Below are 25,001 nucleotides of genomic sequence, written 5' to 3' on the forward strand. Positions count from 1 at the left end.
TGTACATTTCCCCAAACACTTGGGACCTGTATACATATCATCAAGTAAGTTAGTCTTAAATAACTGAGCTAATAATTCAGAATACAGCTTCCAGGTAAAAACAAAGCAGATATGAAAACTTACGGATATGACAAAATTCGGGCTGAGGCTTCTGTTTTTTCGTTGTTTTCTCTATTTCTTTCATCTCTTTTTCTCCTCCCCTCCCCCTTTTCTTTGCAGATTAGAATTCATTAGCAATCAAAGAGCCTCCAGAGAGCTCCAGCTCTTAATTACCTACTCATTTGCATTTTTGCATATTAATGACTGCAGGGTTTTGGTAGGGTTTTTGCCGCAGTGGTTTAAAGGCACCTCAGTCCTCTGTTCTCCGGGGAGGAGGAGAGATGGCCAGAGGCAAGACTTGAAGCCCGTTCAATCCCCCCTCTATCCTCCCTGATTGGAGCTGGACAGAGCAAGGAGGGGGTTTGGCTGGGGGCATATGGAACGGGTGGGGTGCAGTGGTTGGGACATCAAGGGTGCACAGGTTAAAGGTCAATGTCCCTTATCAACATAAGAAAGAACACATGTCCTTTGCATTGCTTAATTATTGTCATATTGAGCTGTTTAAACACCTGATCCGAACAAAATATACCCTCAGAGAAACTGGAAATCTATACTGCAGAGATTGCTCACGTGGGTTTTATTGAGGGCGGCAGCTAGTTTGGATGAAACTCATGTCCCACAGTGTGCAGAGGAAGGGGCATTTTATATCCCCAGAGAAAGCTGTGTAGCGCTAAAAATGAGGCTAGAGTGTGTGTTAGTGTGTGTGTGTGTGTCGATGTTTTCCTTTACATTACCGCCTGTCTCTAAGTGCGCATTGTGAAGGCAGTGATACACTCATTTACTTGATAACGGTGGCATGGTTGCACGTGTACATAAGAAAGTTCCACCTTTGCACATAGGCATGTGGATATACATGCAAACAGGAACAGTTGCAGGCACATGCGTGCACATTCAAAGGCACAAACAGATAGAATAATACCACAAGAGATGCCAGACAACAGCTCCAGGGCATCTCCAAGCCCCTGAAGTGTTGCTGTTCTTCTTATCCAATATGTTTTGACGGTAGCAATGATGTTTGAACATGGAAAATAACATCACACCCCGCTGTGTTTTTAGATACCTAACAAACATAACAATTAATGACTTGGAGCCCCAACACATCTGGCCAACAGGCTCAACATGACCGAATAAAACATCTCATATCCTAATATACTACTCTGTATAAATATTCGTATTATAATATATATTGAAAAGTTCAAAATAAGTTTTTCATACAAAAAAATACCAACAGTAACCAACAGTATTTTACAAAGATACGTTTAGAGACACTGATTCTGCATCCGTGAAAGCATTAGATTTGTGCGGTGGGCTTAAGTCATCTTAACTGCTATTAGTGGAGATTTATAAAATGTGTGTTTGTGTGTGTCTGTCTGTGTGTACTACAGCAATGTGTGGGCTGTTGGGGTAGGGTTAATGAGCTGTTCTATGACCCCTGTCACCCCACAGGATTGCCTCAGGGAGACAGTCTGACACAAACAGGAAGACAGGGTGACAACAATCCTGTGGATGCAGTCTGCCGCTGGACCTCTGGGACGAATAAGATTTAAAATAGCAGAGGTTGGCCTCACCTGGTTACATATATTCCCATACAAGACTTTTATGAGTAAATATCCTTTGGAACCACATTAATTAACTACAATATTCTTGTGTGTCAGGGCAAAGCACACTGAGTCTGACGTTTTACGTCAAGTATAAGTGTTTATTTATCAGACAAAATGTGGACACCAACTTGATCTGTGTCACGGTCATTAAATGGGGTGAGCCAAGAAATTAACGCCAGAGACCATGACACACACACACACACACACACACACACACACACACACACACACACACACACACACACAGTAATGTTGTGAGGCAGCAACATGAGGATCACTGCACCTTCAGCTGCTTTTAACAGTGGTGATACTGCCACCTTCTGGTTGGTATTGAGAACTGACTTGTATCAGGTGGTTGCAAGGCAAAAACTATCTAACATGAACACATGAAAACTTTCATGTAATCCTACAATAATTCTGATATGACACAGAATATTCCCGTGAGCTAATCATTGTTGGTTTTCTGCTGAGATTTGAAGAACAGAAGTTGACTTTACTCTACTAAAAACATGTTTCTGTTATTTGGGCCACTTCCTGATAAGTACAAGTTAAAATACCATTGTCAACAGCACCCAGACACTAATATTTTGGTTATATGAAAAAGCTGATGTATCTTTGGTAAGTTAGAATAAGAAACAAAATTATCCACACAAAACATTTAACCATTGTTTTTTAATAGAAAGATTTTATATTCTTTAAACCAGACAACCAGATGCCAGACATTTTTGGATATATTAAAAAAACAGAAGAACAGAACAAAAAAGACACAAAAAATGGAATTACATGGTTTAGATTGTGTGGATTTAGTGGTCTCATATACAATACAATGTTTTTTGTCGCCAAAAAGTGCAAATTCTCCACATAAATCACCTTTATTCACCCCCACCCCCATCCTCCCCTGCAGCTTCCAACAGATACGGACTGACAGAGTGCTATGCTAAGAAAAAACGTTTGTCATGAGAAAGGGGTTATTTAAATAGTAAATACAGACTGAGTCAAGAAGAAAAATGGCCACTGTATTCTGTAGGTTGGAATCTTCGATGACGCTGCACTTTCTGGCCACAGCCCACTCAATTAGTGATGCCACAGCAGGTATTTTGCCTTTGGGATACATGTACACAGAGTGGGCTGTGGTGGGATGTAACTTGGATGAAAGTTTTCTCACAGAGAGAAGTGCAGCAACAGTACTCTGTCAAATGTGACCCAGTGTACATTTAAATTTCCAGATGTGAGAACTGGGACATATTCTGCTCTTTGAAAATGTACATCAAAAGAAAAAAAAATCTGCAAAGGAATTTAATAATAATCACAGTTACAAATCAATCTATTATAAATAATCTATTCTTTCTCCCAACTTAAACAATTTACAGAACTAAATATTTACTGAATGTTCTTTATGATCAATATTATTTATTTTACTCTATTGCAATAATCTTGATTTGGAATAGATGTCAATCCAATTTTTTTAAACCGATTTGCAAAAGTGCATGGTGGTTATTTGGCCATTTCATCCTTTTTAATTATTTAAGCTCTATATGGATACCAGATCCATCCTTTAACTACACAGACAGGGCATTATTGCAGACAAAGAGATTCTGCAGTGGATACAACACTTTATGTTTAACATTCAGCACACCTAGCCTTCTCAGAAAGCTTTGCAACGACTACAGGTTTTTTTTTTTTAAGAAAAGGAGTCTCCCAAAATGAGCTCAAATGAGCTTTCTCCCAACAACATCAGAGACAGTAAGCTGAGTTTAGGGGAGATCCGTCCTGTACAGCCCCCCTCCCCGCCTCCCCTTCACACGCTATTGTGTGACGATGCAATAAGCTGCATATAACAGGTGGTTGTATAACAGAGATGTGTTTGCTTATGTCCAGATGAGATGGCAGTTCAAACCACCTTCAATCCAGATCCCAAAATATTCAAGTTTTTTTTTCATTTTCATCATAATGTTTTTTGCATTTAAATAATCATCTGCACTGAGGAAATAAACAAAAACAACAGGAACAACAAACAATAATAACAATAGTGATAACTTTAACATAAAAGCACACAATAATCAGGATGGCCTTTTGCAAAGTGCTTTTGTTACAATCGCAGAAGCTGAAAAAAGGCAGTTTGATAGCAGTACACCAGGGGCATTTTGATCTGTCTGTTACACAGTAGAGGGAAAGTGAAGCTAGAAAGAGTGACTGGAACAACCAACTGTAAAATGTTGACCATTTCCTGTCTCCAACTCTCATGCTTTCCACCTGCCAAAAACTCCAAAGTGACAATCACAGTATGAAGTTATGGAATGTGTCCTAAATTGGTTTAGGTGACTGAAAACGGAAACCGTCTCTTCTTCCTCTATTTTATTGTGTTGATTCCCCTGCTGAGGGCATGTGATCTTTTATCAAAGGCCAGTCAGCAGCAAAAGATGTAGACTGAGTTAGGAGAGAAGAAGTGCAATGGGAGAAGAAAGTAAGAGAACATAAACCCCTCCCTTGCACTTTCCCAACCAACCTGCTTTCAAAAATGTTACCGTCTAGTTATTAGGCCCAAATCTCCGATGGCTTACCTCTCTCCAACAAACAACTTGCTCAATCAATATTGGATGTAGAAATACACTGGTCATGGCCATTTTACAATGAGGAAACTTTTCCTGCATTAAATCATCTGGGAGGAAAACATCTTTGATGTTAAATTTTGGTATGTACAAGGAAGGCAAACAAGTAGCTAGGAGGATGATCAGAAATACTACAAACTGAGCAGACATTAAAACCAATGCATAGCAGTGTATATTCCACCTGAGTAGTGCTTACATAGAGACAAAAGAGATCAGCAACATTCTCCTTCTTGGAGTTTCCTAATGTGAAATGTTGGGGGGAACTCCTTTGTATTACAGTTCTTATCATATTGTAGCAATGCAAATCAGCTTAGAGGACCAACACCGAGCCATGCCTCAGCAAATAGTCCATCACCTGGGCTTTCTAAGCTCATCCCTGAAAACAACATCAACCCTTCCCCTACCACACATATTTAATCCTCCTCCATGCATGCCAACCTTTCTATCCCCAGAGACTCAGAAAGACTCCAAGTGCAAACTGTCCCTACATGGCTGAGAACAGCCAACAGACAGCAGCCTATCTCTCTAAAGGAGCCAGCGCTGTCTGCATAGGTGCCAGAGCCATGCTGCGCATAGTGCTGTACTGCATATGCTGCACTCAGCTTGCTGTGCATCAAGGGACTGTTAGAAAACACACACGCACACACACAAAAAAATAAAAACTAAAAAAATCAGGTGTGCAGCAAAATGATGAAGCAAAGCAAACTGTCCCCCTTCTACAGCCAGGAGTCACCATAATAACAGTCACTTCGCCCTGCTTTGTTTGATTATTTATAGTTATCAGTATTATTATGTTGTTGGTCATCTTTGTTTTATGGCCTTCGCAGATAGATTCACAAAAACTCTTTGATAACAGCTTACGAAAAAAAACACCAAGGTCAGTTTTTGAGCACACATGCTATGAAGTTCTGACAGTCTTGGTGTCAGCGTAACCTTGGTCTGGGGCTGAGGCTGAGGACACACCAATTGTGGAGCCAAAGTGGTTTATAGAATCTGAACTGTTGGTTAGCAGAGAGACATTATTATAAAAACAATTAATTCAAGTAAAGCTTTAATTGCTGAATGACCAAATTCAGTACCAATCCAATCAACTTTTACTATTTGGTCTTGAGATATTAGCAGAAAAGCAAGAATAAAGTTAAAATAAAGTGAGAGCGAGGAGCTGAGTTTTGTCATCCCTGTCCACTTTAGACACACTGTGGCCTGTTATGTTACATTGTCCACCTGGTGGGATTGAGCCTCAGCCCAAAACTGCACAATGTGACTGTCTGGAATATAAAACCAACAAGCTTAATGCTGCTCAGAAAAGGCCACAGAATCCCATTCTGCTTCAATTAAACAACATTTAACATTCAGTACAAAAAAAATCAAATCATAACAATCCAATTTAGTGACTATCAAAATAACAATGTTTAACAAGATTGATCATTTTACAATATTGTTTATAATCAGTGGACTTAACTTGAAACAGATCCTATCTTTGAATCTCAGCCACCAGTTCAGGAGCAACTCCAATTTTTCAAATGTTTTTAGACAGGCTTTGCTAATGCTTTACTAGCAAAAATAATTAGCTGTTATCACCATTTCTAGTTACTATTAAAGATTGCATACAGAATCTCTTTTCAAGAGCCTTCAGATACACCAAAACAACTCTACTAATCCAACATTATATTGGTAGCTTTAAATGTCCAATGACTTGAATGCAAGTCATTTTCTCCTTTGGTATTTGTTGTTGGATGACTTTATATCTTTTAATATACTGTACACGATTATTTCTATAAGGGGGAGGTCGGATGGACTTTTTATGAGACCACTGAGTATTAACCACACTGCTCTGTGCTCATGGAAACTTGCAGGCCATTCTGAGGTCTCCTGCCCTTCTCCCATAAGCAGGACAAGGACACATTAGTGCAAACTTTTGCTCTCGCAGCTTAAGCACCATTTCCAGTGCTATCAGGCTTTATATCCATAACCCCACCCAACCACCCCCTTTACCCCACCCACCTGGCACAGCACCCGAAAACCCCCAACCCAGACCAATACAAACGCACGCACATGTGCACACACGCATACACACACACACACAATTTTTAGAAAATAGCTGTTGCATAACACATTACTATAAGAAAAATAAGTGTAGACAAACAGAACAAAGTATACATACTTTAAACATCTGATTCTATTTCCACAAGGATACAAAGAGCGAGAGAAAGCCAACTCAAGTAAATATCTGTATGGTTCCGCGTACATTTCTGCATGTATTTTCAAGAGGAGGGCTTCTCTGTGTAGCTTAGTCAGGGAGGCCCAATCTGTATAAATTATGACAATTCTTTCACTATCTCTAGTCTGCAGTAGACTAAGCGTTAGGGCAAAAAGCTTTGGTTAATAAAACAAATAACATAAGACTTTTGGGGAAATATTAAGATCCAAGAAAACACTTGTCTAAATGGCTCACAGATAAAAATTCTGGAAAAAGGGTTTAAGACATCCATATGAAGTACCACTATATATATAAAGATCGCAAACCAGGTAGACATAGCCAGCTTACATTGGTCTGCCCATGGGACTAAAACTGTGCAATAACAAACCTTATATCTATCATAATAGAGAAGCCAGCACCTGACAATAACCAACAAGGGCAAACAGAGAGTTATGGAAATCTACACCAAGAGAGCTGTGAAGAAAAGAAGCAACTGCCCACTGAGTTGTTTTACAATACGGTGTACTTGCTTCTGTTGTGTCATGGGCCCATTATCTTCCTGGCTCCTCAGAGAACACATGTAGTTATGAGGGTACCTGGTGAACAGATGGGGTAGACACAAAGTTTGTTTATCCAAGCTTGTCCTGAGACCCTCCAGCCTGCCAACCAGCAATGCGTGCTTGTGCACATTCATGAAAAAAGAAATAAATAAAAAATAAAAAATGCAAACACACACGTATGTTTACCCCCTTACCTAATAACGAGAAATAAAGACAACTCAACTAGAATTCTTTAAGCAATTAACTACAAGTGCATTCAGTTACTACAGGATTATTTTCATCTATTGTCAATGTCACAACCTTTTGTGTGTGATTTTGGCTGGGTTTAGAGATCTGAAGTGGTACATTTCTGGTTTCCTTTCTTTCTTTTTTGGTAGCTTGTGGTCAACATTTGAACAAAACCAGTGAAGAAGCCCACTTCACCGCAGACAAAAGAAAAAGCTGATCTCGGTTGCAACAGTTTTTTAAAGTACCCGTTTTGTAGACAAAAGTGCCCTCGTTAGTAACAAAGTGCATTCATGACCTGCCTTTTACTAATTAAGGTGCAAAATGATGGATAGTTGATCCACGGCACTAGTTCAGAAAAAATTGGTGTGGGGGACTCTAAATGTCATGAATGTTCTCTACTTGAATCAAATGCTTAATGTGCTAGTTTGGAAAGTAATGTTGGATTTTGAGGGCAAAAACACATCTTGGATATCATGAGTTTAACAAATCCAGATGTATGGCATCACTGACAATATACAAACAGATATGTCAGATCTGGTGTTTTCCCATTCTCTACAGGATACCTGGACCTAGTGTGTGTGTAAGCAACAGAGAAAGTGCACTGGGGCTTGCAGCTTAGGGTGCATGTTTGAACAGGCTGTGGCTGACTCAGACAGTGATGATGTGGCCAGTGGGACCCCGGCTGCCGCACACACAGACACACACGCATGCATACAAACACACATACATGTAAACACACTTGAACACTAAACTGCCGGCACCAGGCAGGCTACCCAGAGTTACACCGGGCTCTAATATAATAATGTCCCCTTCAGGCTGGTTTGCGGGCATTAGAGGACTACAGAGGGAGAAAAAGGGCCTGATTTGATCCACTCCTGATTGGAAACATGGCTGAGCTGGGGGAGATTATTTTTTTGGAATGCAACAGACATTGTGAGATCCCCTTCTCTTGTTCCCCTCCCCCATCAACCAGCTGCAGCTGCGCTCCTATTTGGCCTCCCAACTTGGACAGGTATTTATTGCTCTCTTCATCATACAGGTTGCCTCATGGTTGTGTGGTCCCAAGGGCAAAAAGAATGGAATAAGCATGATACATAAACCTCCTCTCACTCCCTCTTCACATCAGCCCACTTCCTTAATATATACCTCTCTCTCGCTCTGTTGGATATCTTTAGTAAAGCTGTGCAAACATCGAAAAAGGTGCTCATCTATCTTTTCTTCGTACACTATGTCACTCTCTCACTTGGGCTCCCTGCCATTCCTTTAACCTGCGGTTGGTTAAATGCTACCCGCGCCTTGTAAGACAAGGACAGATTCCGAAAAACTGCAGAAAGTTAAGCACATTCATTCAATCGACCTCCTCAACCTTTGGGCAGGAACGATACACGTCAAGTGTTAAGTTTAGGACAAATGGGTGATTCAATGTTTTTTGTTTCTTCAAACATTCATACAGTTTTTTTCATTCACCCACAAGCTTCACTCCGTGAGAAATATGACATCAAGCCTAAGAGGAAAAACCCGATTGGTAAGTATACCTCAGCATTAAGAAGGGACCTATGTCATATCACCACCTGCTGTATATACATGTATACAATTATAAAGTGTCAAGTACCCAAAGACGTCAACAAAAAAGGAACAACAAAAAAGATAAGACAAAATCAGAACAGAAATGCTAAAATTGCAGGGTCGTGAGGGATAAGAGGCAACGTAGTCAAGCGTAGTCAAACAGATAGATTGACAATGGTAGTGCTTTAAAAACACAAACCCTCCACTCCTCGTTTTCCCAAGTCCTGCAACTGACGAGTCCCCAATAACGTGGATTCGACTCAACATGAATTTGTTTTTTTTTCAATAAGACAAACCATAGAGTACTTAAAATGCATTTTGTAGAGTAAGTAACACTTCAATCAAACCCTTGTCTTATTCTTTCTGGAACATTTAGAGAGAAAAAACTTGCATCAAAATTGTAGTGAGTTTTCCTTGCATATGCCATTTTGTGGCAATGTTGTTTCTATGGTAACTGTACATTTCAAACCTGCAAAAGAATAGAAAAAGAGTTGTTTTCACTGGGAACATTTGTCCTCACTTCACCCGTACAGCAGCCAGAAGGTGCCTGACAGACACCTTGCTTAGAGCTTGAAGGCTGTGAGGACAAAAACAATGAAAATCTAAATCAACTGCATAGATGCTCAGAGCTTCTTTACATATATCAGACATTTGCCGAAGCAAATATGCCAATGTATAAAATCCCTAATATTATAAAGAAATAAATGGCCCAGAAAGTGGACGCCATGGGTGCATGACTTGAAGCGTTCTTTGCTCTTTAACAGATAAACCGACTCAAGTGCTTTCAAATCTACTCTGTTTCCTAAAGTACAGGAGAAAGAAATATAAAGATTTGATTTTTGTGAAACCCTGATTTGGTTTATAGAGGAATAGTTAGTTGTTAAGTTTTTTTTTTTTTTTAAGTTTGCCTTTGCATGTGATTTCTCCTCTCTGTTCATTGGCCTGTCTCACAGGCGGTGCAGAGTGACTATAGTGTCCGGCAGAGTCCTTGTCGTCCCTTCAGTTTAAGGGCCCTGCCTCCCCTGCCAACTCCTGCAGTTGAGGACTGTGTGCATGGGCTCCAGCTATTTCCTCCACCTCCATTACTGAGGTCGCCTCGGACCGCCGTCGTCCTCTAATGGTGCGAGGCCCAGAGCCCATGTCAGAGCTGGAACTGAGCAGGCTCAAGGGGGGTTCAAGGAGCCCTGGCTCTCGCACCCGAGGCTTTCGGCCACGACGAGACGGGATGCCATTGCAGCCATCCTTCTTGAGGTGTCGGTGCAGGTGATCTGAGCGCACAAAAGTCTTAAAGCAGCTTGAGCACTGATAGGGGCGCAGACCGGTGTGTACACGCATGTGGTTCTTTAGGTCATAGTTGTGGGCAAAGGCGGCTCCACATTGTGTACACAGGTAAGGCTTCTCTCCTGTATGCTTCCGCATATGAACCTTGAGCTTGTCCTGCCTAGAAGGAAGAAAACAGATTACATCAGATTACACAGCATAAAAATTCAAATGTACTAGTGTACTGGCTAACACCTATTCTACTGTATTCCAAATGAGTGTTTTCTTTTTAGCCTGAATAAGCAGGCATTTTGTATATAATATTTAGTCATAAAATACATAATGAAGTCAAAATATATAATTGCTTTTCATATATACAGTACACTTTGGTAATATGCTTTGCATTTTCTATTTGATAGCCATTGTTCAGATCTTACACTGGGTTTATTCTGTGAGGACAGCCAGGCCAAGTAAAGAGAGGCCATAAACTGTACATCCCTATCTGTGTAATTGCACACAAGAGCACTGTAGAGTGACAAGAAAGCTCAATGTTCATTGTATCATTTTTACGATTTCTGTTAACGTTACTTTGAGGACAACACCACAACAATTTACGGTTTCCACATATACCCATCTTTTGTGACTATTCTGAAATCATTTTAAGAAGTTGACGTTTATTGTAAAGTAATACTGAAATATAATCTTTAAAACAGCATCAATTTTGCAGCCCAGTTCTCACCCACATGTTTTGATTGAAATTGTATAAATCAAATCAACTCAGGTTAAAGATTTCCAATAATTCACAAGTTCTACAACAACTACAGTGTGGCCAAAACAAAAAACTATGACTTGACTACTCTAAATTCAACATCATCTAATTACATCCTGGAACATATTTTTTTTTTTTTTACACTGTGATGGTATACCGCCCACTAGACCTTATCAGGCTGCCTTGGCCTTCATGTGACTCTTCTCCCTCCCTCCTCCATTTAGCCCTTACTATCTCTCTGGGTCCCAAGCTCTTAAATTGTCTAACCCTTGTGCACCCAAGGCAGAGGGCTTCTAAAAAAACAAGTGTAGTTAAGAGAACTCCCTTTCAACGCACATACTGTATATACATGCGCACACAGATACCATGGGCGCGTAACTGGATTAGCTGTCATACAAGTAAACAAATAAGCCTGTTGCAATCTTTACAGGCCTGTTCAAACTATGTCCCAAATATAGAAATTTACAAAAAAATGTACACTGGTGAGGAGAAACACACATGTGCACACACACATACACACAGAGCAAGGCTTTGGAAAAAAGTGGCACACTGACAAGTGAATTATTTAAAGGACAGGAGTGATTTATTACCATGCGAGGCACACTCTTAACCCTAATCAAACAAGATTAAGATTACAATACCCCCTTCCCACTGTTGGTCAAATTTAGCTAGAAGGCAATTTTAAATTGATCTTCCCTACCTGCTATGCCAACAGAGGTTCTGCGTATTTCTAGGCTGCTGCATCTATTTCCAGCACAAGTCCACTGATTAATTAATTAAAGGAATGATTTCAAGGAAACAGCAAGGCTCCTCAATACGAGGAAACCCTGGGCACTTGCATCCTATGCTGTAAAGTACCTACCATTATCTGAGTGGCACATGGCAGTTTTCATTAGAGAGATAAAGTGACAGAGAGAGAGAAGGGGGTGGTGTAACTACTCTGCCTTGGGCAATAATCAACATAACTAGAGACCAAAAGTTCAAATTACTAAATTGAAGCACATAGAGCACCATCCAGGGCCTGTAATCCCCCTCTGTATCAGAACACAGCACTTTATAGCAGCCCTGCACTAGATAACACTGCCATGGAACAGCCTTCTTTTATAGGACCTCAACGTTAAAATTCCAGGACTTTGGTATGAAGACTGTCATAATACAGCAGAGCTTTATAACCATCTGACCCCGGGTCTTAGACGTGGAATACTTTATGTGCCACTATCATTACCATTTGGCTACAATGTGACACTGAAACAAAAAAGGTTAGGGCTCAACCAGCAAAAGATCAAAGTAAACATTTAAATTCACAAACTGCACTGGCTACTTAATGCAAAGCTAAGTTGGTTAGTGCTAATACTCCTGCTCTCAGCTTTATGGTGTTTCCCCATTGCTGGCAGGTTTACCTTCAGTGCCAAGTCCAAGACTATTAGTACATGTGACATGGTGGAGTCACTTCATTAATTGGGCTTACCTGGTAAAGCGCACTTTGCAGATGGCGCATTCGTAGGGTTTCTCTCCCGTGTGCGTTCGGATGTGGCGTGGTAGCTTGCCTGCTCCTTGGATGACCTTGGAACATATGGGGCACTTTTGGAAGGCCTTAGAGCGCATCTTCCTTTCTCCACCTCCTCCCCCATTTCCGCCACCTCTCTCTGCAACCCCCCTGTCTGCTCGTCCTCCCCCTCTGTCCTGGCCTGTACTGCCCCGTGATAACCAGAGTGGCGGCACTCCCTGTGTCACAGCAGCAGAAACTGTATCCTCATGCTGTGTGCTGTTAAAATAATTCAAGTAAAATTCCATATCAGGGTCGTCCCCATCCACTTGTTCCTCTCCAGTTGTTGCGCGCTCCTTCTGCCTTTCAATGGAGTCCATCATCTGCTGCAGGAGTGCACTGGCTGAAGCGCTGTCCCGTGTTACCACCTCACTACCTCCATTCTCCACATCTGTCTCCTGCCCCATTTTAGGCTCATGGGGTAGGAAGAAGTGCCCATTTTGGGATGGAGGGTAGTAAGATGACCGCAGGGATGCTCCGTTTGCCTGTACTGCATCACCATCCTCCTCTTCTTCCTCGTTGTCATCCTCTTCATCAGGGTCCTGTGTAGGGGCTTGGGCCAATGCCAGGGCTAAGGGCGAGTAGTATTCACCGGGGCCACCAGGTGCCCCATTGCTGGGGCCATTACCATGGTTAAAGTGCAGGTGTGTAGGCAGGTCCCTGAGCTCTGGTGTGCTGCAGCTGCTGCTCCAGTGTGCCCCTCTCTGAAAGTACTCCAGGTATTCCCTGGCCCGCACATGGTTCCCCTGCTCCCTGCCACCCCTGCCTATTCCCTCCTCGCCTTCATCTTCATCTCTTTGCTCACTGCCCGCCTAGTGAAACATGATGGGGAACAAAGAGTGAGTGAAGCAGAAAATTACATGTATGTTTGCAAAAGACAAAAGTAAAGTGGCAAAGTAGAGAAGAAAAAGTACATTTGAAAAAAAAAAAAAAACAATCTGTAAAGTACATAATAAGGTGACAGCAGTGTTACAGGTTAGGACCCTTTCACAATAAACATCAAGGAGCCCGTGTTTAGGTCTTTGACATGCCCTACATGATGTGATCACAGTGACCGCAATGAAACATACCTCTGATCATTATGTAATCAGACACAGCACATCAAAGCTACATGTGATTGTTTTTAAGTGTAGCTTTAATATGCTGCGTCTGTGACAGAGCATGCTGTCCGTCCACACACATTATGGGCCCAGAATAAGTGTTGAACTAACCCCATGGCTGTGGGTGTGTGGTTGGCACAGTGAGAGAGACTGATAAAGGCTATGATGTAAGCTTGACTATGCTGACTATTTAATGAAATGGATTGTATTATGACCAGACATCTCATTCCCTGAATGATTAAAAACCAGGTGAACAAGGTTTTGGATAAGTTATTACAAAACACACAAACTTCATCTTCATCAGATTGTCTGTGGCAGGGAAGATAAAATTTAAGTAAAATTTATCACAGGTCACTTGTAGTTGTATAATGATCTTATACCGGCGGGGAGAGCACTTTGGTGTCCAGCAGGTGTGTACAGACGTCCTGGACAGGTGGGATTTCCAGGAGGCGTGCAGCAGCAAGGATTTCAGCTACGCTGCTGTGACTGACTGTCAATGTAGCTGTGTAGGCAAAGTCTAGCAATGCTCCCAAAGCCTCTGCTGCCACAAAGTCGATGTTGTAGATATTCTGCTGGTCAGCAGCAGCCCCTGAAGTGAAGAGCTTGTGAAAGTATGAGCTGCAGGATGCGAGGACGGAACGGTGAGCTGGGAACTCGCGATCCTGGGTAACTAGGAGTACATCACACAGCAGGCCGCTGAGCCTCTGCTTGTTCAGACTGCCCAGGATGTCTGCGCTGTGCTCAGGGAAAGGGATTCCAACAGGACCTTCCTCTGCCTCTCCTGCCCCTCCTCTCCCTCCTCCACCTCCACTGGTTGCTGTCCCCTTGAGCCGCCTTCCGCCTCTCCCACCGGCTCCTGACGACATCTTCCACCAGCCTGCCGCCGAGCCGCCTAGCACAGCCCCCACCCGTGTATCCGTCCTGCCGTCTGTCCGTCTGCCTGTCTGCGAGAGTAAGAGTTGGATAGAAGGATGGAATGGACAGGGAGGATAAAGAGGAAAATAATAGATCAGGCCATAGTATCCTTTATGTAGCTACAGAAAGCATTATTGACTAACCAATTCAATACATATCGAAATTTAAAATATAAAAAACAAGGGCTTAGAGCACAGTTCATACCATCCAGAAGAATCTACACTTCAAACCACTGAAGTATCTAAGCAAAGATGGATGGTATTAAATATAGATAACACATTTTTAAAATAAAAATCAAAAATCAGACACAATTAACAATAATGGTATAAGTTTGTCTAAGCTTGCAATAATCTTGCAAGCTTAGACAAACTACTATGGCAAAGAGAAACTTGCTTTAACAGGTTGAAACTAACCGGAGGCTGATAATAACAATAAGGGCTCTGAAACTTTTGTCCCATCTTTGCAGCAGAGCTTACCATGGTGATTTAGGACATTTTAAAAATGCGTCTCTATATTTATTTTGCTTTGTTTATGACCTTCACTAAAGTGGGTATTGACTTTTTTAGTCTCTGAATAAAATCTAAAATAATTTAGTCAAGTCAAATTTATTAATAAACATCTTAGAAATTCAAAAACATCTCTACTGAATTGTAACCACACAAAATGACTTTTCAATGTGTAGTTTTATGTAAATTATTATTCCAGTAATTTATTATGTAATTATATAAGTGTGTGTGTGTGTGTGTGTGTATATATATGTATATATATATATATATATATATATATGTGTGTGTGTGTGTGTGTGTGTGTGTATATACACACACACACACACACACATATATATACATATATATATACATATATATGTATATATAGTAATTTTGTAATTAAAGTAATTTATAAGTAATTTTGTGATTGCAGAGAATGTTTTACATTTTCAACATACATTGATCAGTCACAACAGTAATAACAAGGGTTGGCTTTACATTAAAAAATAATATATGTTTTATATAAAAAAAGATAACTAAAAAATTCAGATGTATCATTAAGGGCCTGTCAACAAATGCAAATGTATCAGAAATTACCTGTCAACAAATGCAATGCTCACTTCCACTTTTACTGACAATATTCTTTGGCTACAGTTTAATGAATTACTATACATGTTTAGCCTTACATACTATAATCAGTATTATTAAAAATACATTGTTCCCTTAGTGGAGTACTTTTACTTTTGTACTTTAAATATAATATGCTGAATCCTGCAAACACTAAAGTTTACAAAGATTCATAACTCAATTAAGAAGCCGAAAAATATAGGAGCAAAAAGAAATAAACAAAATAATTTCCCTCCTTTTAACTGGATCTAAAATGCCCATGAGAATTTCTAAAGTTAATCTGACATGAGCCATAACACTAAAGAGTTACCAAATGATACAATTTATTTTAAAGGAACTCTACTACAACAGATATATTTAGAGATTTACTATCGAAGGTGTGACCATTGGGAATAACTTCATTAAGGCACTGTAAGTATGTTAAAACAATTCTGAAAGCATTTAGTCAGACTCTTTGCTAACAAGATTCGAAATATATGAAAGGGTGCAGTGCGTGTGTGCAGGTGCCTGGGTGCCTGCACACACGCACTGCACTCCTTGTAAACATCCCTACATCTGTGTGTGTGTGTGTACTCATGCAAAAAACTAAGTAAGAGGTCATGGAGGACAGATAGGCAGAGGGCAGTGAGGATCAGAGTGCATGCTGGGAGCTAGGCTATGCAGTTTGTACACTCTGTGCTCTGTGTCAGCCGAGAGCTGAAGAGGGGAGAGAGTGAGGTGGAGGAAACCAAGGGAGGGAGGGGGCTACCAGAGCAGACCCTGTGGAAAAACTCCACAGGAGAAGGAAGAGGACACGCAACAAGCTGCAAGGGAACAGTATTAAAAAGGGAGGTTGTCAATCCGGTTTGAGCTGGTTACCCCACCCTTTACTGTGTGCCAAGTTTCAGAAAAGGCTGTACCCTCGCTCACGTGTGGGGGGAGATTAAAATGATCGACTGAAGCCTGCACTGTGGGAGGGGGGTTTCAGCAGAACAAGCCATGCTCGATTTCTCTACTGAAACACTCACGCGTACACACATATCAAAGAATCACAGAATCATTAATAAAGCATAACATACACACTCTTAAATACACATATATCTACCCCCCTCCATCCTTCCATCTGCCAGGGAGACCCAGCAGGTAGTGAGGCCAGGGAAGGTTGCTTGGGAGGTTGGAAGATGAACATGTTGCTGTCAACAAGAAAGAGATATTCACATGACATTCCTTCAGATCAGCCATCCTGGTATGACTGTGTGCTACACCCCACTACCAAACCTGCCTAACCTGGCAGCCTCTCCTTTTTTCAAACCTGCTTACCTGCGTTCACCTCTTCTTGACTCTGCTCTGTTCTGTTCTGTTTTCTCCTGTGAAAAGCAACGCCTATTTGTCTCCACCTCGAAATCTGGCAATGTGTCAGTTCAGCCAATAGGTCAGTGTTTGGAAAGCCTTTAAAAAGACCTCTGTAGAGAGGTAGGCAGGAGAGAAGAGCAGATGTTTGTTTTGACTAATCAAGATCCTCTAAATGGGTCAATAATTGTTTTCATTTACGAATAACCCTATGATAAATCTCAGTATTCTAATCAGAAAGGTTCCATTTTAAAGTAGCCATTTGTTTACAGTACAGTGTCTAATAGCTCCACTGTTTCTTGCTCTTTACTGTATATCTTCATTAACTCAAATCAGTTTTGATTGGTAGTGGAGCACACAGTCTCTGCAAAGATTTCCAATGGTTTTCACAAAGCTCTGTTGAAAACAGACTGTTAGGCATGGCCTGAGCAAATTTTATCATACTACCCCTCATCTGAATATGATGAGGGAGGATGACACAGGAGGGAGATAGGGCAGAGCGAGATGGCAGGGAGAGCAAGAGAAAGGGCAACCACATTGCTACCAGTCATGTCCTTCACAGGTGGAAATAGATCCCTGTGAGCCCATCCAGACCCAAGCCAACCTGCTTAATACAGACACACAGCACCTGCACTAGACAAGGTTTTGCTGCAAGCTTGTGTAGTGCGTTATCCCCCGTATATACACCGCTGACCCTGGGTCACGGCTTTGTGGGGTAAAGACGCTGAGCTGAGAAGAGATAAAAACACACACACACACACACACACACACAATTCAGTGCCAACGAAGCATGGAGGGACTACTCTGCATGCAGAAGCCACCTGTCCCTGAATAACCCGCAAAGAGCACTAAGAAAGAGGAAACACAGTGCAACAAACCTGATCCTGACACCTCCTCGTGGCTTGAAACATTCCTTATCACTAATTCATGCCTGTGGGTGACAAGACCCGCAGCACAGCACAAAGAAGCAGAGCAGATGTCTGTGTCCCTGGCAATTCACTTCCAGGGAAGGGCCTTCTCTCAATGCCCAGTTCATGAGCACCAAGGCCTGCTTTGCAAGTCAAACAACTGTTTCAACAAGGGACCCACCCATCCTATCCCCACCCTCATCACCTCAGTTTCATCTGTAACGTCCGTCTACCCCTTTCCATATATCTACACAAAGCAAGGACAGATATCATAATTAAACTTGAGAGACGACACAACCAACAACGGCCTCCAGTTTAGCTCTTTTTTCAGTTGACTGTGCTATGCATGTGTTCTTAATATCTATGCCAGCACAGTCACACCCAATTTGCTTGTCATTCACAGGCAAACATGTTGACAACGTGCTGTGGTTTCAGTTAGTAGAAGAGGTTTTATTTTGCTTGATATGTATCATCTATGCAAGGACTGCAGAATTTCCTCTCAAAGTATCTCTCTCTCTTTAGCTGACACATACCAGTCATTCCTAAACACAAAGGAACAAACTGTTAACCCTGTGCAACCCCTGATGTTTCTTAGAAAGACAATAAAATAAATAGCTCACTTGCAGTTTTTAAGATTAATACAGAGCTATGTTTTCGAGGTATTACGAGGTATCAAAAGATAACATATTTATTACAGTGTGTACTAAACATTTGTATTTTAGATAACTGCTTTAATTGACTTTGCTGAATTTTAGGAAAAATACTCTGCCTTTAGGCCATTTTTATTGCAAACTTCAGAACACATATGATTTGCTCATAAACATAATGCAGAATTCTAAACTTCTGAACAACCCTTTGTTGTTGTTGGTTGTTGGAATTTTAAATGTTAATTAAGCATAGATGGCCACCTTTCAGAACTGAAATGCAAGGTTGTTCATTTTATAAAAAAGGTCTCATCAAGTGTTGTTAGCTTATTGCTTTTACAAGTCAACAATTTTATCAGGTAACTTCCAGTTTAAATGGACATGCCATGCATTCAGTTACTTGCTGTCAGAATACTTAATACATATTTTTATGTTATTGTAAAAAATTACAGGGCAATAGAAATGCGGCAACAAATGCAGAGCTAAAAACAACCAGGTTTAACAGGTTAAAGAATTTGGTTGCCCCTTTGCTTATATCTATGCTTCTCTTTACTACTCTTGTCCTCATTTCACTGTCTCAGCTGGAATCACTTCATTCAGATCAAGAAGGTTCAAGGTTGAACCAAGAGGATATTACAAGATAATCAGAATGACGAGAGTATGGCAGTTCGTAGGAAAAGTAGTTTTTGAACAAGTGCCATGACCAAGTGACTCAATGCTGCCAGTAGTGAAAGGAAATCTGATTGGTCATATTGGGAGCAAAGCAGGAAGAGGGCAAGTGACTGATAAAACTGAAGTAGCGAGGGCTGGTCTAGTCCTGCCAGCTTTCAATAAAAAACTAACTAGGAAGTGCTGCCAAAAAACAAAGCCAGTGAAAAGGTAGTGGGTGAGGCAGGGTGTAAAACTCAGAAGTTCACTCATAACCCCTGAGTGTATGGTGGCCAAGGAATCCAGCTCAGATGTCAATGATAAACCCAAGAGATATACTTCTCTTACCTGGTGTAACCTGCTTTAAAAGAGAAACGGTAACTGCCCACAAGTTGGGCAAGCTAGAAAGGGGGGGGGGTATGATGGCCTAATAAAGGGCTTGCGCGGTCATGTAGCAAAGGAGCTGAAATGTGTGGCTGCTTCTTACCATTCATATAAACTCACACTGTTCTAATTTGTCTGTATTTTGTTTCCTTTCTTGTTTGTATCCACTGTAAAGCCACAGGCTAGCAAATATAAAGAGTGCCAAGAAATATAGAAGGAATTATGGCAGTTATGCAGTAAGACAGCTAGTTTGGCAAAAACTTAGATTTTCTTTGTTTCTGGTATAAAAACAGAAGTATTATGCAGTTAAAAGGTTATACTTATTATTATAAGGTAAGTGAGTCTGAGACTGTAGTTTATGGTACCACTAAATAGTATTGTAATACTTTCTAATATTTTTTTTCTCCATGTGTAAATGAGGCAAACAACATATTAGAAACACCCTAATAATAATAGTGTAATGGAGTTTAGTTCTGTTTTGTATGTTGAGACAACATACTAACAAATTAAGTTGACATGTGGGGCTGTATCTACTCATTAACCTGGTGGTTTTGATAAAAAAATTATGAACTAATAAAAGCTGATGTATCATTAGTGGTTAAATACACATCAGCACATAAATTGGTTAAATCATCTCCACCTTTACAAACAGCCTTTGACGTTTTTTATTAATTACTGTATGTTTTCTGCCACAATTATCATAATCAGTGTTGTTTTAAATAAACAGTCTTCTCGGTGGACAAAAGTTACTATTACTTTTGTGCTTTAAGTAAAATGTAAATAATCTACTTAGTGATTTTACTTGAGTCAAAGATTTGAAGTTGAATTTGTAGTGGACAGTTCCTTAGGTCCACAGTTTTTTGGTTAGAGTTTGTGTAATTCTGTGTCTTTGTGTAATAACCTCTGCACAGTGTATAACATTTTGCTGTGTATGGGGGTGTGTAGCTGCACACTAGTAGAGTGGCTATGCTGACCCCTCATCTCCTCCATGACATTTAGACAACCAATGGTAAAGTTGCGTCTAATTGGTGTATTGTTTGTTACTTGATTGTGCAGGTGTTTCTATTATTGTGGTCAATGCATGTAGAGAACCTGGTATCAGTCTGGTGTCATTATTGAGTTCATTAATTTACTTTATAAGGTAATACATTATTGAAATTAAAATGTAGTATTTTAAAACTATTTCAACTGTGTCTCAAAAGCTCCAAAAACAATACTGCATGAGTTTACTGCTACGTGAGTTTAAATACACGTTTTGCAACAGTAGAATTTCTCAAATTCCAGTATAAAAAAATGACATTTACAGAGTTCCTTTTAGCTTGAGAAACAACACACCCATGCTACCAATCAGGAAGTAAAATAAAATCTAACAAAGGGCTTCAGAAACAATAATACACCCCAATAAAAGCATCGCCCAGAAAAACTGAACTCGGCCACTTGGTCAGTCGGCAGGCTCAACATGTCCAGGCTGCACCACTCTGTGCATGCGCAGCCTAACAGGGAAAGAGGACTTCCTGTGAGTCTGTGGCAGGCGTGTAACAGAACCCGCTCTGTTATCAGATGACCAGCTCTCTGCGCGCTCGCTCTCTGTGTCCCTACTGTCTGACCCTTTCTCTCTCTCTCTTCCTCTCATCTGTCACTCTCATCTCATCATTGCTCCATCGCTGTGAGACTCTGCACTGCACAGTGCCCACCGCACCACCCACTTCCCCTTTCCACTGCTGAGGAGGCAAAGCAGCACAGACCCACCCACCTTCCTATGTCTGGCCAATATTTAACTCAATTCACCCATCTTCTCTTGTTGTTTTCTAAATAAATTTTCTAAATCAAAATGAAAACAGTTTCATATTGGTCACATACTGTAAACACTTCCTGACCAGTGGGCCTTTCTGCTTAATCAAAAGGAGCTTGTGGTCTCAGTTGTACAATGCTTATTATCAACAGGACAACAGGACATGACATTGGCAAAGCCTACCAATTTCTTGTTTTTAATAGAGAAAAAACATTTAAAAAGGCACCAATTATTGTGTCACCAAGACTTCATCTAAATCTAAAAGTGTTAAATTCACATTCAATTTATTACCACCTCAAAAAACATCCCAGCCTCTTTCTCTCCCCCTCTAAATTGATCAGGTTGTATTGGTCTCTCCATAATAAATGTCCCAGTAGAGAACACAAGAAGCCCCTTTACTCCCCCTAGACTTCAGCACAATAACAGAAAAACAACAGAGAGGGGTCTGTCTGTCTGCCTAGCCAAGCTGCAAGCTCTGGTATACTGAGCAGCTGATCAGGGGAACCAAACATTAGGGGGAAGTGAAGCTGCATTCACCAAGGAAGAGGCTAACAAAACATTTTAACTGTAGATATACATTCTATGTATAGAGACAAACATAAACAGATAGCAGGACAGAAATTATACTGTTCAGTATGACGTAAAAAACAAACAACTCTTGTTTTCATTCCACCATATGGGCGACAGTACATCACATATTAAAAACTTTGAACAAACACAATGACCTTTACATGTAGTGTATTGTATGTAGCAAGGATTTCACTCTAAAATATAGCTTCAAACTGCCACGGCGACATCACGCAACCTGTCTTCTCATTCTGTCTGAACCTGCTAGTTTCAGGCCATAGTGGTGTAGGCACAAACATACAGGAATATCAAACTGTATTCAGCCTCACCGCCAAATTGATGGGTGGTGTCTTGGACCTGCCCACAGCCACTGAAGTCCCCTGCAATTCCCCTGGAGTCTATTGTTGGTAACACAGACGCACACACATGCATGTGCGCATGCACACAGGCACATTCACACAAACACATATGGCGTCCTAGCTTAACCTCTTGCTGGTATTTACTTGAACTATACTTTTCTTCCATGGAGGTTCCTAGGAAGTGGCATAGAGGGTAGCATCATGACAATATTTACTGTATTTACGTAATAATTTCTGTGACATTGAACTGAATAAAAAATGTCATCAGCCTTGACTGCTGCTGCCTGCTAACAAGCATTCCAAACACTTTCCCAGCATATGGGCGTCTTCTTGTACTGTGCTCATCTTGTCCCCTCTACATGCCCACACATTTAAAAAAACAAGTTCAACAAGTAAGCAAAGCCAAAAAATATGCATCTGGTTATCAAGCAAAGCATTCAGGGTTCCTGTGAAGTTTTTAAACCACGAGCCACAAGCAAGCAGGACATGACAGGCAAGATCAGAATCTGCTTTTAACAAGATGTTGGTGATGAAACGGGGTGAGCAAACTGGGACAAAAACATGTCATGAGATTGACCATAATGTAAGTAGCAGAGAAAAACTGAAATCAATCATTATCAGGATATCCAGCATAGTGCAAAAAGTTACCAGAGCTCAAGTTTTATGTTAATATTGCACAAGCTTAGATGAGACAGCTTACCCTAGCCGAGAAATGCATTTGTCATGTTATGTGTCACATATTCTCCTCTTCAGGATGACAGAAGATTTCCTGAGGTTTCCCTTATAAACGGTTACTCAACACCCCACCTGTACTCTGTCAGCTATCAGCATGGTAGCTGCCACAGTCTTGCAAAAATATGATGCAGTGGTTTTCGTGGAATTACTTACAACACCCCTTACAATGCAGTAGTACAGGATGTGCAACTTTCTTACTCTTTTTTCCACTCTACTAATTAGAGCAGCAGTGCCATTTAATCAAAGAACAGAACACATTAAAATAATACTGTGCCTTAATAGGATGTAAACAACAGTGATGCACAGTGAGATTGCATGACTACAGTTATAAAGTTAGCCTAGAGTAGAATATAAAGTTTAAGATCACTGTCTCTCTAAGCATTATTCTATATAGCACCCCACACTCAGCAATGCCCTATTTGCCATCCTCTTCTTTATCTGCAAGTGGTTCAAGAACTCTGAACTCTATCAAACCTCATCTCTCTCACTCCTTTACACATAATTCACACTATGGTATTTATTTCCTCTGTTCCCCTGTCTTCCCCTTTCAGTCACAGTCTGAAGACACACTGTGTGTATGTAAATGTCTTTGGAGTGCTTACCAAATAGGCAAAAAATGTTTCCTGGGCCCTACTTGCCTCCCCTGCCTGCCGGACTGCTCTGATGCCTCCGTCTCTGGGCAGGCCTAGAGCTTTACCAGACAGGAAACTTGCGAGTGGCCCTAGTCATACAGGCAAGCCCTTGCCTGATCCCACACAAACAGACGCCTACCACCCCCCACAAGCAACCCCACCCCCCCACCCCCTCTATTTTCAGCCCACAACTCAGCTCCGCATCCCCTGCTCTTATTGGCTTGACAGCCGCTCACTCACCACACCTCCTAGCTGGGATAGGCTGGTGGCTGTTCCCTTTCCTGGATGGCCAAGGGCAAGGCACTCTGGGATGTAGAGTTCTAAAACCCCATTTGACCTGTTTTATAGCCCCCGGTATAGACTACGAGTCCCAGCTCTCTCTGCCGTTACCACCCCCACTATCTCCAAGCCTGCTCTAACGTAAGCACTCAGGGCTGAATTATACACTACAGTATGTTGCTAGCAGGCTGCCAGGTATTAAAGTACAGACCAGCCATCAGATATGGCCGAGCTTTGTATGCAAAGAAATAAAAATAATTCAGCCTAATCTATCAGTGCAGTAACTTAACATCAAAAGTGAATTCTTTCATGAACTCACACTCTAGTGACATTACATACACACTTAAAACTCCTGACCTAAATTATGAGTTTTTTCTATTCCACACAGTCTAATGCCACTACAGCATGCCCTGCGCACACAGCTTACTCTGCATTTACTATTTCTTTCGCAATTGTCCCAAAAAGTTGTTGTATTGCTCGTACCTTCTCCAATAGAATTATTTTTTGTTCATCCTTCCACTGGTTTAACACCCCCCACCCTCTCTTGAGAGCCCCCATCCCCCTCCTCCACCTCCTGTAAGTGCTTCCACCTGCCTGAAAAGTTAATGCCTTGAACACATCCTATAAACTTTATCTCAAGATTCTCCAGAGGTAAAGAGCAGTTCAGAGGAAGTACTTTAGAAGGATTACAAAAAGAGGAACCTTTACTAGGGACTACTGCTGCGACCCACTTCTCCTCTTTGGCCAACCCCCCCACCCTGCTCTCTCTTCTGTCCCCCTCCCTCATTCCTCCCTCTCTCCTCTCCTCCTCTGCCCTGCTCCCCTCTGGTCGACAGGCCCAGGGCAGCCAGCGGGGATGGCAGGGTGCCTTTAGCTCACCTGCGATGGCCGTGGTGGTGCTTGTTGTGGGTTAGCTCAGCCCTCTCCTATCCTCCTCTCCGGAGCTCTCTCTCTTTCCCTCTCACTGTTGTGCAGCTTAAAGCCCCGTATGCGCTAACCAAGCAGCAGCAGATCAACTCAATTCCCTTCCTGGTTTCTGGAGGGCAAAGAGGTCCCTCCCTTTCAGTCTCTCTCACATTCACTCTCTCTCCCTCTCTCTTAAAGAAACAGCATTCCCCCCTCTGTCTCTTCTCCCTCTCCCTCTCTGAAGCAAAAC

At 41.4% G+C, this 25,001-nt stretch overlaps 1 protein-coding gene across 4 annotated transcripts; it reads right to left on the reverse strand.

Moving 5' to 3' along the window:
- Positions 1 to 7,393: 7,393 nt before the first annotated feature.
- zbtb7a (zinc finger and BTB domain containing 7a) lies at positions 7,394 to 24,886 on the reverse strand. 4 transcript variants are annotated; one of them, XM_067512952.1, is made up of 4 exons: positions 24,725 to 24,886; positions 13,919 to 14,482; positions 12,361 to 13,250; positions 7,394 to 10,304 (listed from the first exon to the last, which is right to left on the reverse strand). In XM_067512952.1, exons 2-4 carry the CDS (start codon positions 14,402 to 14,404, stop codon positions 9,863 to 9,865), a joined length of 1,818 nt encoding a protein of 605 aa, XP_067369053.1. In that variant the 5' UTR covers positions 14,405 to 14,482; positions 24,725 to 24,886; the 3' UTR covers positions 7,394 to 9,862. The 4 variants fall into 4 exon arrangements, with proteins under 4 accessions (XP_067369053.1, XP_067369054.1, XP_067369052.1 ...); XM_067512953.1 differs by lacking the exon at positions 24,725 to 24,886 and adding an exon at positions 23,537 to 23,671; XM_067512951.1 differs by lacking the exon at positions 24,725 to 24,886 and adding an exon at positions 22,900 to 23,450.
- Positions 24,887 to 25,001: the final 115 nt, after the last annotated feature.

This window comes from Channa argus, chromosome 8, assembly GCF_033026475.1.
Source record: "Channa argus isolate prfri chromosome 8, Channa argus male v1.0, whole genome shotgun sequence".
Taxonomy (NCBI): domain Eukaryota; kingdom Metazoa; phylum Chordata; class Actinopteri; order Anabantiformes; family Channidae; genus Channa; species Channa argus.

What these genes read in the sequence shown, in the direction of transcription:
- zbtb7a (XM_067512950.1), bottom strand. Translation starts at nt 17,808, where the DNA reads ATGTTTCAAGCCACGAGGAGGTGTCAGGATCAG. An exon ending in CGAGGAGGTGTCAGGATCAG is followed by an intron (nt 14,483 to 17,775) that starts GTTTGTTGCACT and finishes TTACTCTCGCAG; the next exon opens with ACAGGCAGACGGACAGACGG. An exon ending in TGCAAAGTGCGCTTTACCAG is followed by an intron (nt 10,305 to 12,360) that starts GTAAGCCCAATT and finishes TCTTCCTTCTAG; the next exon opens with GCAGGACAAGCTCAAGGTTC.